Source organism: Salvelinus sp. IW2-2015, linkage group LG4q.1:29 (genome assembly GCF_002910315.2).
Source record: "Salvelinus sp. IW2-2015 linkage group LG4q.1:29, ASM291031v2, whole genome shotgun sequence".
Lineage (NCBI taxonomy): Eukaryota > Metazoa > Chordata > Actinopteri > Salmoniformes > Salmonidae > Salvelinus > Salvelinus sp. IW2-2015.
Window position 1 is genome coordinate 40,769,867 of NC_036842.1, and position 12,537 is coordinate 40,782,403.

The window sequence follows — 12,537 nt, forward strand, 5'->3', positions numbered from 1 at the left end:
CCCGCAGATCTTTTACACGCACCAATACTACATTTCCCACAATGCAACGGTGACGCACCGAGCAGTAGGCTGCTTCTTTCAATATTTATTGCACAGCAGTCGTCAGCATCACAGTAAAATTAACTTTCAGATACCCATCAAAAATGGCAAAACGGAAGGTGGACATGAGAACCGGGGGTTCAAACAAGGTGGGAGTCGGAGTATATGTTCACGGAGGTAGCTGGAAAACCTGTGTGTCTTCTGTGTGGAGAAAGTGTGGCGGTACTGAAAGAGTATAATCTGAGACGACATTATGAAACGAAACACGCGGACAAAAACAAGAATATGGACATGGAACAAAGGTACAAAAGGCAGAGGAATTAAAACGAGGCTCAAATCTCGACAGGCTCTGTTCAAAAAAGCCAAATCACAAGGCCAGGCTGCTGTCAAGGCCAGTTTTATTTTGGCAGAAGAGATCGCTAAATCAGCCCGGCCATTTACGGAGGGGGATTTCATCAAAAACTGCATGATTAAAGTTTGTGACGAAGTTTGCCCAGAAAAAAGGCAACTCTTTTTAAATGTGAGTCTGAGCAGAAACACCATTGCCGAGAGAGTAGACCAGTTGTCCATCAATCTAAAAGAGCAGCTTGTGAAAAGGGAAAAGATTTCATTGCATATTCCTTGGCTGTGGATGAGCACCGACATTTCTGACATTGCCCAGTTGTCAATTTTCATCCGCGGAGTGGACTCCAGCCTAAGCGTGACAGAGGAGTTTTTGGCTTTACGTCCTATGCATGGCACAACTACGGGGCATGATTTGTATGAAGAGGTGTCAAGATGTGTAAATGAGATGGAGCTGCCTTGGGAAAAACTCGTGGGTTTGACAACCGACGGAGCACCTGCGATGTGTGGACACAGGAGCGGACTGGTGGCGAAGATACGGGAAAAGATGCAAGAGGAAAACGCGACAGGTGAGCTGACAGCTTATCATTGTATCATACACCAGGAAGCGTTGTGCGGTAAAGCCTTGAAAATGGAGCATGTAATGAGCATCATCACGCGCACAGTAACTTTATCAGAGCCAAAGGTTTGAATCACCGCCAGTTCAAGGCATTTCTGACGGAGTTAGAAACGGAGCATGGTGATTTGCCTTATCACACAGAGGTGCGATGGCTAAGCCAGGGAAAGGTGCTTCAAAGATGTTTCGAGCTTCGTGAGGAGATTTGTCTGTTCTTGGACAGCAAAGGGAAAGACACAACACAACTCCGAGACGAAATGTTTCTGTGTGAAATGGCTTTTCTGTGTGACATTACGAGTCATCTGAATGCAATGAACTTGCAGCTGCAGGGTCGGGATCATGTCATCTCTGATATGTACAGTACAGTGAAGGCATTTAAAACCAAACTGACTCTGTGGGAGACGCAGATGCGGAAAGAAAATTTGAGCCACTTTCCCAGCTGCCAGACCATGAAAGAGAAGCTCTCTACCAGTGCGTTCCCGAGCGCACAGTTGGCTGATAAAATAGGTATGCTTGCCGCTGACTTTCGACGCCGATTTGCTGACTTTGAAGCACAAAAAGCAGGTTGGAACTGCTCGGTAACCATTTGCTGTTGACGTGGAAAGCTCACCACCAAACCTCCAAATGGAGTTGATTGACCTCCAATGCAATGATGCACTGAGGGCAAAATATGCGGCAGTGGGTGCTGCGGAGTTCGCCCGTTTCCTCCCCGACACAATGCCCCAGCTGCGCATCCAGGCTGCTCAAACGTTGTCTATGTTTGCAGCCATACCTGTGTGAACAACTGTTTTCTTTGATGAACCTGAACAAAACATACACAAGAAGTCGACTTACTGCTGACACCTCCACTCAATTCTGAGGATTTCCTCAGCTCAGAGCCTTACCCCGAACATATGAGAACTTGTGGAAAAAGATGGGACACCACCAAGTATCACCCTCAACCTCAAACAAGTGAACATTACTGTGCAATCACATATTTAGAGTTTTTACTCAGTTCAAGTTTAAAAGTTAAAGTTTAATATTTGTTTTCACTGCATGTTACTTCTCTTAAACAAAGTGTTGTTTTTGATTAATAGATTTTTGCACTTTATTTTATTGTATTTCAATCCAATTATATTTTAAAAATATTTCAGTTGAGTGGATGATAGAAAATTGCTATTATGTTTTTTTTCTTTGAAGTAAATTTAGCCCACTTTTGCTAAAATAGAAAATATAGGCTACTGATGGTGCCTTGAATACCGGTTTCTTTCATTTAATGTTCATGTTATGGGATTTTTATATAAAGGAAATTTGTCTTTTGTGTCTGTTGAAAATTAAAGATTACTGACAGAGCCATAAGAAAATATTGCTTTATTTATCTGATCATATTGGAATATATTTGTTAGGTTTTCAGTAGGTAAATAGGTTCACTAGACTATATGCGTCATTTAAAAAATTTTCAATGAACATTCGAACAGTCCGGCCCTCGGCTTGTAGCTAAATTTTTTATTTGGCCCTCCGTCCATTTACTTTGACACCCCTGACCTACAGGAACTAAACACCACCTGATTGACAGCCACCTACACACACACATACACAACTCACAACACACCTGAAGTGGAGGTATTGTAAAATGTAATTGCCCTGCCTGTCTAGCATGGGGTTGTGAAGGAGTTGACGAGAACCACAAAACAACTGAGTGGGCCCCACAACACATCTCTCCCCCTCTGCCTTTCCTTCCTGCTCCTCTCTCTCACATGCACATAAACTAAACATTAAGAAGACCAATGTTGACTCCAATGACAGTTGTGTCAAATTGGTTGGATTTCCTTTGGGTGGTGGACCATTTTTGATGCCCATGGGAAACTGTTGCGCTTCAAAAACCCAGCAGCGTTGCAGTTCTTGACACAAAACCGGTGTGCCTGGCACGTACTACCATACCCTGTGCTTAATTTGTCAATTGGGAGGTGGCAAAATACAGAACAAAAAGCCAGAGAGGTGGGTGACCTGGGGGGCTCAGAGGTACCGGAACACATGAAAGAAAAATCCCTTATAATAAAGCATTTCATGCATTATCATCGCTTTTGCGTACTGGCACACAACAGTAAAGTAGAGAGAGGCGCTTCCAGAAATTGCACACATGGGGAAAATGTTTAATAGCCTATGGTCCGGAAAAACATTTTCCTTCTACATAATTTTAGATGACTGGAGACTTTAGCAGAATCTTTTATAATAGCTCACAAATTATCGAAATGACAGGCTATACTGAAAATATGAGATCAATAAAAACGACACTGTCTTGAATCCATCAATAGCCGAGGCCTAGGTGTGTGGAGACCCACATATTGTACAACATGAGGAAATTATAGTCCTAAAAAAGCTTTCCAGTTTCACTGACTCACCAAACGATGCGCAGGCCACTCACCAGCCAGGGCCGATGCGCTCGTGACAAAATCTCTCTCTTACTTGGTAAAACAATGCTGATCGCTCAAAAGGTCTATTTGGAAGTTGATCACTTGGTAGCCTACAGCCAGATTAGTCTTCTCTTTTCAGCAGGATCTGTGTTTTCCCGCGATTGTATTTGAAATATCGTGAAAGGCCTGTTTTGGATGACAGCAGTAATTCTATAACTTTGGCAAATGTATTCTTTTAATATAGACTGTACTATATTGACTCTGTTTTACAAATCCTTTATTGAGAGTATTTTAACTTTTTGTATTGTTTGTTGGTTTGGCAATGCCACTGTCAGTCAGAGAAACATGCTGAGAAGGATTATTACCACCGCAAGCAAGGTACTTGGAGTCAAACAGACAGGCCTGGATGAGATTTTTAAGGTCAGGGCCCTCCGTAAGGCTCACAAAATCATTTTAGACCCAAGTCACCCCCTGTACCTGGACTTTGAATTACTCCCCTCTGGGCGCAGGTATAGGGCACCCCTCAGCAGGAAAAATAGAACGAGACAATCATTTGTGCCAGGTGTGATATCCCTCTTAAATAGCTCGGGCAAATGTTCCCATTGACCCTGTAAGGCCAGCAGGCTAGTCTTTTCTTCTTTTAAAAATTTAAAATTTAAAATTTTATTTGATTTATTGGTGCGTGACTGTTATTGAAAGTTGTATTGTCAATCTTGTTTTGTATTTAACGCCACTTTAAATGTGTACATGACACTGCAACAAAATTTCCCCATGGGGACAATAAAGTAAGTAAGTAAGTAAGTATTTCAATTCGTCAGGGGTGCTGCAGCACCTCCAGCACCCTTACCACTGTACAACGCTCGAAAGATGGGAGTTTCATGCTCATGTGTAGCAGAGCAGGGATATGGTGAAAGATCATTTAAAGTGAATCTCATTCTAGTTCTGTGAGAAATGCTTCTCTCTTTCACCACAGCAATGGCCACGCATTGGTCTATATGAATGTAAATAGTCCGGGTGGCCATTCGATTAATTGTTCAGCAGTCTTATGGCTTGGGGGTAGAAGCCTTTTGGACCTAGACTTGGTGCTCCGGTACCACTTGCCTTGCGGTAGCAGAGAGAACAGTCTATGACTTGGGAGACTGGAGTCTTTGACAATTCTTTGGGCCTTCCTCTGACACTGCCTAGTATATAGGTCTTGGATGGCAGGAAGCTTCGCACCAGTGATGCACTGGGCCATACACCACTACCCTCTGTAGCGCCTTCCGGTCAGATGCCGAGCAGTTACCATACCAGGCAGTGATGCAACCGGTCAGGATGCAGCTGTATAACTTTTTGAGAATTTGGGGACCCATGCCAAAACATTTTTGTCTCCTGAGGAGGAAAAGGTGGTGTCGTGCCCTCTTCACAACTGTCTTGGTGTGTTTGGACCATTATAGTTTGGTGTGTTTGGACCATTATAGTTTGTTGGTGATTGGGACATCAAGGAACTTGAAACTCAACCTGCTCCACTACAGCCTCGTCGATGTTAATGGGGGCCTGTTTCAGCCCTCCTTTTCCTATAGTCCACGATCAGCTCCTTTGTCTTGCTCACACTGAGGGAGAGGTTGTTGTCCTGCCACCACACTGCCAGTTCTCTGACCTCCTCCCTATAGGCTGTCTCATCGTTGTCAGTGATCAGGCCTAACACTGTTGTGTTGTCAGTAAACTTAATGATGGTGTTGGAGTTGTGCTTGGCCATGCAGTCGTGGGTGAACAGGGAGTACAGGAGGGGACTAAGCACGCACCCCTGAGGGGCCCCAGTGTTGAGGATCAGCYTGGCAGATGTGTTGTTGCCTACCCTTACCACCTGGGGGCGGCCTGTCAGGAAGTCCAGGATCCAGTAGCAGAGGGAGGTGTTTAGTCCCAGGGTCCTTAGCTTACTGATGAGCTTTGTGGGCACTATGGTGTTGAACACTGAGCTGTAATCAATGAACAGCTTTCTAACATAGGTGTTCCTTTTGTACAGGTAGGAAAGGGAAGTGTGGAGTGCAATTTAGATTGTGTCATATTTGGATCTGTAGTATGCGAATTGGAGTGGGTCTAGGGTTTCCGGCATGGTGGTGTTGATGTGAGCCATTTCAAAGCACTTCATGGCTACCATGAGTGCAACAGGGCGCTAATCATTTAGGKATGTTACTTTTGCTTTATTAGGCACAGGGACTATGTTGGTCTGTTTGAAACATGTAGGAATTACAGACTCGTTCAGGGAAAGGTTGAAAATGTCAGTGAAGACAGTTGCCAGTTGGTCCGTGCATGCTTTGAGTACACTTTCTGGTAATCCTTCTGGCCCTGCGGCTTTGTGAATTTTGACCTGTTTAAAGATCTTGCTCACATCGGCAATGGAGAGCATGATCACACAGTCGTCCAGAACAGCTGGTGCTCTCATGCATGCTTCAGTGTTGCTTGCCTTGATGCGAGCATAAAATACTATTAGCTCGTTCGGTAGGCTCCCGTCACTGGGCAGCTAGCGGCTGGGTTTCCCTTTGTAGTCCTTAATAGTTTGCAAGCCCTGCCACCTCGGATAAGCGTCAGAGCCGGTGTAGTAGGATTCAACCTTATTCCTGCATTAACTCTTTGCCTGTTTGATGGTTCGTCTGAGGGCATGGTGGGAGTTCTTATAAGTGTCCGGATTAGTGTCCCGCTTTCAAGGGGCTAGAGTGTCCCGCTTTCAAGGACACTCTAGCCTTTAGCTCATTGTGGATGTTGCCTTCTGGCTTCTGGTTGGGATATGTAAGTATGGTCACTGTGGGGACAACGTCGTCGATGCACTTACTGATGAAGACGGTTGCTGAGGTGGTATACTCCTTAATGCCATTGGATGAATCCCAAAACGTATTCCAGTCTGTGCTTATCATGAGTTATTCGACCTCAGGCGAGCAATAACTCGAGACTTCTTTAATTCTAGACATCGCACACCAGCAGTTATTGACTATTAGACACACACCCCCGCCCCTCGTCTTACCAGACGTAGCTGCTCTGTCCTGCCGATGCATAGAAAACCTAGCCAGCTCTATTTTATCCATGTCGTCGTTCAGCCACGTCTCGGTGAAACATAAGATATTACAGTTTTTAATTTCCCGTTGGTAGGATAGTCTTAATCGTAGATCGTCCAGTTTATTTTCCAATTAATGTATGTTTGCCAATAATATGGAGGGTAGTGGTGGTTTACCTATTCGCCCGCGAATTCTCACAAGGCACTCCACCCTCCTCCCCCTTTTCTCTGCCTTTTCTTCACGCGTATGACAGGGATTTGGACCTGGTCTCGACAAAGCAGTATAACCTTCGCGTCGGACTCATTAAAAAATATTTGTCCAGTTTGAGGTGAGTAATCGCGGTTCTGATGTTCAGAAGCTCTTTTCAGTCATAAGAGATGGTAGATGCAACATTATGTACAAAATAAGTTACAAACAATGCGAAAAATAAACAAAATAGCACAGTTGGTTAGGAGCCTGTTAAATAGCAGCCACCCACTCCGGCGCCATTATCAATATAAGACTACAATGTTGTGCAAACCATGAACCCGGGCCAGCCCAACACAAATCAATTCTTAGAATATCAGGCACTGTTTTTACATTATGTTTTCGAGGGGGCAGCCAGGAGAATTACAGAGGAGTCAACTTGAATTAACTGTGATTGCTTTTAAAAAATAAAAAATACTAACAGTGAAAAATAATGTTTCATGTCACAAGATGTACCGGATCCTGGCAAATGGGTTCCGGAAAGAAACCGTCCAAAACTGAGATTTTTTTTAACCTTGTCAGCTCGGGGGATCCAATCTTGCAACCTTACAGTTAACTAGTCCAATGCTCTAACACCTGATTACATTGCACTCCACGAGGAGCCTGCCTGTTAGCGAATGCAGTAAGCTAAGGTAAGTTGCTAGCTAGCATTAAACTTATCTTATAAAAAACAATCAATCAATGACTGTCATTGCTCCAATGTGTACTTAACCATAAACATCAATGCCTTTCTTAAAATCAATACACAAGTATATATTTTTAAACCTGCATATTTAGCTAAAAGAAATCCAGGTTAGCAGGCAATATTAACCAGGTGAAATTGTGTCATTTCTCTTGCGTTCATTGCACCCAGAGTCAAGGTATATGCAACAGTTTGGGCCGCCTGGCTCTTTGCGAACTAATTTGCCAGAATTTTACGTAATTATGACAACATTGAAGGTTGTGCAATGTAACAGGAATATTTAGACTCATGGATGCCACCCAGTAGATAAAATACGGAACGGAATAAACGTTTTGTTTTCGAGGTGATAGTTTCCGGATTAGTCAAAGGTATATGGTTTAGAAAGAAATAGTCGACGCGTTATAATTCCTGTAATAACTTGCGGCTGAATTTGAAAGGGGTTCCTTCSTTATTTTACCGTTCATGTCTTCCATAGAGAATGTCTTGATCTACTTCAAATAAGGTCTGTGTTTCGTGCAGGCTTAAACCGCCTCGACGTTTTGATACCCGTGTAAATCTCACTAGGATAAGGTAACGTTTGTCAACATATTTTCATAAATCCACTCTACAAAAAAATGTATCTTCGCTTAAATTTAGCCAATATTGATCAGAGTTACCTTGTCCTATGGATATCTACACAGTTATAAAATTGGCACGGTGATGTAAGCCTACACGAAACACAGACCTTATTTTAAGTGAATCTAAAAATATCCTATGGAATAAATGAAGGAACCGCTTTTCAGATTTTGCTAGAAGGTGTCATGGGAATTATGACTCCCACTTTGGTTGTCAATTCTTACCATGCCCATTATTAAAATAGGATTTCCTGCATATAGAAATTCAAGTTTTTGTTTTCAACATTCATCAGGTAACTTAAACTCTATTTTTATTCAAACAGTTGAGAGTATTTGTCTCCTAAGCAGACACTTCAGAGCTGTGTGCGTGTGTGTGTATTTATGTATTATATTAAGTTAAAATAAAAGTGTTCATTGTTCATTCAGTATTGTTGCAATTGTCATTATTACAAAAATGTGTGTGTGTATGATATATACACACACACAAAGGCAAAGGCATTTAAATATTTTGTCTTGCTCATTCACCCTCTGAATGGCACACATACACAATCCATGCCTCAATTGTATTAATGCTTAAACATCCTTCTTTAACCTGTCTCCTCCCCTTCATCTACACTGATTGAAGTGGATTTAACAAGTGACATCAATAAGGGATTATCGCCTTCACCTGGATTCACCTGGCCAGTCTATGTCATTCATAATGTTTTGTACAATCAGTGTACATACACATACATACACACACATATGTGCCTTGATCACTAGATTAAAAAAACTAGATTAAAAAGAATAAAAAAACAAATGGTAAGAAACCCAGTTTAAACACATGATGTCTACGTACATGTTATATCCCGTCACGCCCCCTCTCATAAAAATCCCATACACGCCACCCTCATAAATCACAACGTTGACACGAAAAGTATCCTATTTCTCTACTACTGTGATAGTACCATAGTACTGGTATGTTTTAAAGGGATAGTTTTCAGTGTTTTACCCTAATCTTAATCTGGAAAACTATCCCTTTAAGGGTGAATAGAAACTAAATTAAACAAAATCTAAATAAAATAATAGAATAGAATCGTTTGTGTTTGGTGCAGTCCTTACCTGTCCAACGTAGACCAGTAGTCTGGCATTGAGAGGGCTCTCGTCAAGACTCACCCAGAACTCAGAGTTATCATCTGACGACACCGAAAACTGGAAATCGCCTGGGGAATAGAAATACAGTCAAAATGGTTAGTGTGTGTGTGTGTGTGTGTGTGTGTGCGTGTGTGCGTGTGTGCGTGTGTGTGTTTATGTGTGTGTGTGTGTGTTTGTGTGTGTGTGCAAGATGTGCGTTACTGAGGCAGGACTGACAGACACAGTGTCCTCAGTCCACACCTAGAGCCACAGCCCCAGCCTTCAGTAACTCTCTATATAACTCTATATAACACGCTGTCAGTTGCTGTATGGGGATTTGGGGCCTGGTTCTGTAGCTATATTTATACAGCTGACCTCACTAAGAGAGAGAGTGTGTGTGTAGCAACGGAGTAGCAGCGGCACAAGTGCACAGTATGCTTCTGCTCTGGAGTTAAAGCTCAGAGGCCAAGACGGGAATGGCCAAAAACCACAGACTGAGTGATAAGAGTGGTATGGTGAAGAAATTATAATATTATGTTATAATACTGTTATGGCATCAAATGTTTGTTTTATGCAACAGAATAAAGGGTTCTTCTAACTCTATTGTGTTTGTGTGAACTGAAAGTGGGCCTCTGGGAGATTTAACACCGACAGTGGATTTACGATGGATTGGTGATAAAGACCGCATTGCATAGCATGATTAGTGTCTGTGTGACTGACTGGAAGGTACCAGGGAGAGATGGCTCAGGGCCAGACCCTGGTTTCTACACAATGAGGACAGTATTTACAGCAGATACTGTTGGCTGTGAATTATTAGTAACATTGTGAACCATTCCATACATCTGTTGTTTGTCATGAATGGACTTGGCTATAAAATGCTGTGGCTCAAACCAGCTGGTTGAGTTCTCAGTGATCACCTCCAGGGGTGGTTACCGACCAGCTCCATTACTGCAGTAATTAAATAATAAAGCTGGATTGTTCTGAAGAAATCTAAAAGTCTCTCCTTTTGATTACAATAATTCCACCACAGTGGTTTGATACTATGGGGGTTATGGTGTGTGTTGGGTGACTCTTAAAGGGACATTTCACTCAGAAACGGAAAGTAAAGTAATGTCAAGATGAAACCGCGTCCCACGACATCAATAGTGTAGATCGATAGTGTAGATCCAGCTGTACGCCTCAATCTCAAATGAATGGAAAAGATAAGCACTGTCTACTTTCTTGTTTTTGGAAAAACATATTTTCCATTCATTTGGAATGGAGGCATATAGCTGGATGTATACAACTGATGTCATTGGACATGGTTTCATCTTGACATTAGACTACTTTAGAGGTTGGAAAATGTCTGGAAAAAATGTTCACTTACGAGTGAAATGTCCCTTTAACTGATACTATGGAGGTTATCCATCTAACCTTTTTGCAGTATCCCTTGAGAGGGTCTGAGAACCTCTGATAGGGTGCTACTAGGGGTACTTGTCCAAGGCCTCATTAGTGGATGGTATTTAGCCCAAGTTGGATTGAGGCACTTGGTAGGGCACTTGGTGTAGTGTTGGGCACTTGGTTGGGCACATATAGGCAACTCCACCCAAGGGCACTTAATCTAATGGAACTCAACCTCTAGGGTGTAAGTAGAAAGTATGATTAGTGGGTACTCACCATCTCTGTACGGATGGATGAAACCAAATATTCGGAGGCCGTAGTTCTTCCATTTTGGAGCCACAGCCAGCTTCTTCACCGTAGTTCTCGTCTGGAATGATAGACGTGTACATACCATAAGATGAAGACCTGGACATGTCTGACGGACGGACGGACAGACACAGAGAAGGCAGACGGACGGACAAACAGACAGAGTTTTACAGTATACTCACATGGGGATATAGAGGGAAATGCAGGTTCTTTCGGAGCTGGGCTACAGACGAGCCACACCAGTCCTCAAACACATGGAGGTTGGCCTGCCCTTTGAACTGTGGAGAGAGAGAGAGAGAGAGAGAGAGAGAGAGAGACCAGAGAGAGACCAGAGAGAGAAGGGATTCGTTAAAATAAACAATAACAATACTATACTGTTGCTTAACAGACATTTTTATCCTGACTTATAGTACAGTGAGTACATATGTTTTCAGTGTGTGTGTGTGTGTGATCCTTTAGGGAACTGAACGAGCAGCATCGGCATGGCTAGCATCACACTCTTACCAACGAAGCCACATAGGTTCACTTTCTGTTCATCACTTCAAAACAACTGACCTAATAACCTAATAACTCTAACCTTACTCAAAACACTACAACTGAGTAGCACACATGGTGTGATGATCAAGCCATTACTGTTATTTCTACCAATCTATAATACCATGGATTCTAGCATAGTGATCCCCTCCACTTCCCTCAGGGACGGGCATCAGAGCATTTGACACTGACAAAATAAGAGAAACTCAGAGCTGAGCCTGAACATTGTGTGTCTAAGACAGCTCCGGCAGAAAAAGACCAGCCCCAGAGTTTGACATTTGTCTGCATTAGCTAGGCTGCATGAGGGGAAACAGAGGACGCTCTGAGGCCAGAGAGTTTGGAGCACACACATCAGAAGACATAACAGACTCAGAAGGTTTGTGTGTCATCAGAACATAAAGGGAAATTAAGGGTGACTGGTTTGAGTCCCTCGCATACACTGCAGCCTATGGGTAAACAGCAGGGGGTGGTGAAGCATACACAAAAACACACACACACACAGAACACACAGACGCAGAAACGGACACACGCACATACACAAGCATGCATATTTATTTAATTTTTTATTTAACCTTTATTTAACTAGGCAAGTCAGTTACGAACAAATTCTTATTTACAATGACGGCCTACCCTGGCCAAACCCGGACGACACCGAGCCAATTGTGCGACGCCCTATGGGACTCCCAATCACAGCTGGATGTGATACAGCCTGGACATGTACAGACACACATCCATCCGTTCACGCACAAACACACACACAAATGCACACATTCACAGACACACGCCCATGCACACTCACACGGACACACAGGCATACACTAACATGAGCGCACGTATGCACACACAGACAGACAGATGTCATGACTGGCCTGTGAGGATCTGATTACAGTGGATCACAGTTCTACAGAGATATCTCTCCGCAGAGCGGGAGAGGTATAAAGAAATTGATGTGCAGGGGGGGTTATGACCTCATGCCCATTGTAAATAAGAAGGCAGCTGCCCAACTCCTTTCTGGTCTCTAGTGTGAGAGACTGGAATGTCTGTGTACCCAAGGAAGAGTTTACAGCCCAAAACTACAGAACATAAAATAAATTGACTTTGGGACAATATATATTTCATAATTTGAATGGGTGGGAACAATGATAGAAATTCCACAAATTAACTTTTAACAAGGCACACCTGTTAATTGAAATGCATTCCAGGTGACTACCTCATGGAGCTGGTTGAGAGAATGCCAAGA

The 12,537-nt window shown here is 42.9% G+C and overlaps 1 protein-coding gene across 1 annotated transcript in view; it reads right to left on the minus strand.

The window, feature by feature from the left end:
- Positions 1-12,537, minus strand: part of b4galnt4a (beta-1,4-N-acetyl-galactosaminyl transferase 4a) — a 431,216-nt gene that overhangs the window by 139,689 nt on the left and 278,990 nt on the right. Inside the window, exons 4-6 of the mRNA XM_023984701.2 lie at positions 10,946-11,041; positions 10,734-10,824; positions 9,066-9,166 (exon numbers count right to left, since the gene is read on the minus strand). Coding sequence (XP_023840469.1) covers positions 9,066-9,166; positions 10,734-10,824; positions 10,946-11,041 — 288 coding nt within the window. The remainder of the gene's footprint in view (positions 1-9,065; positions 9,167-10,733; positions 10,825-10,945; positions 11,042-12,537) is intronic.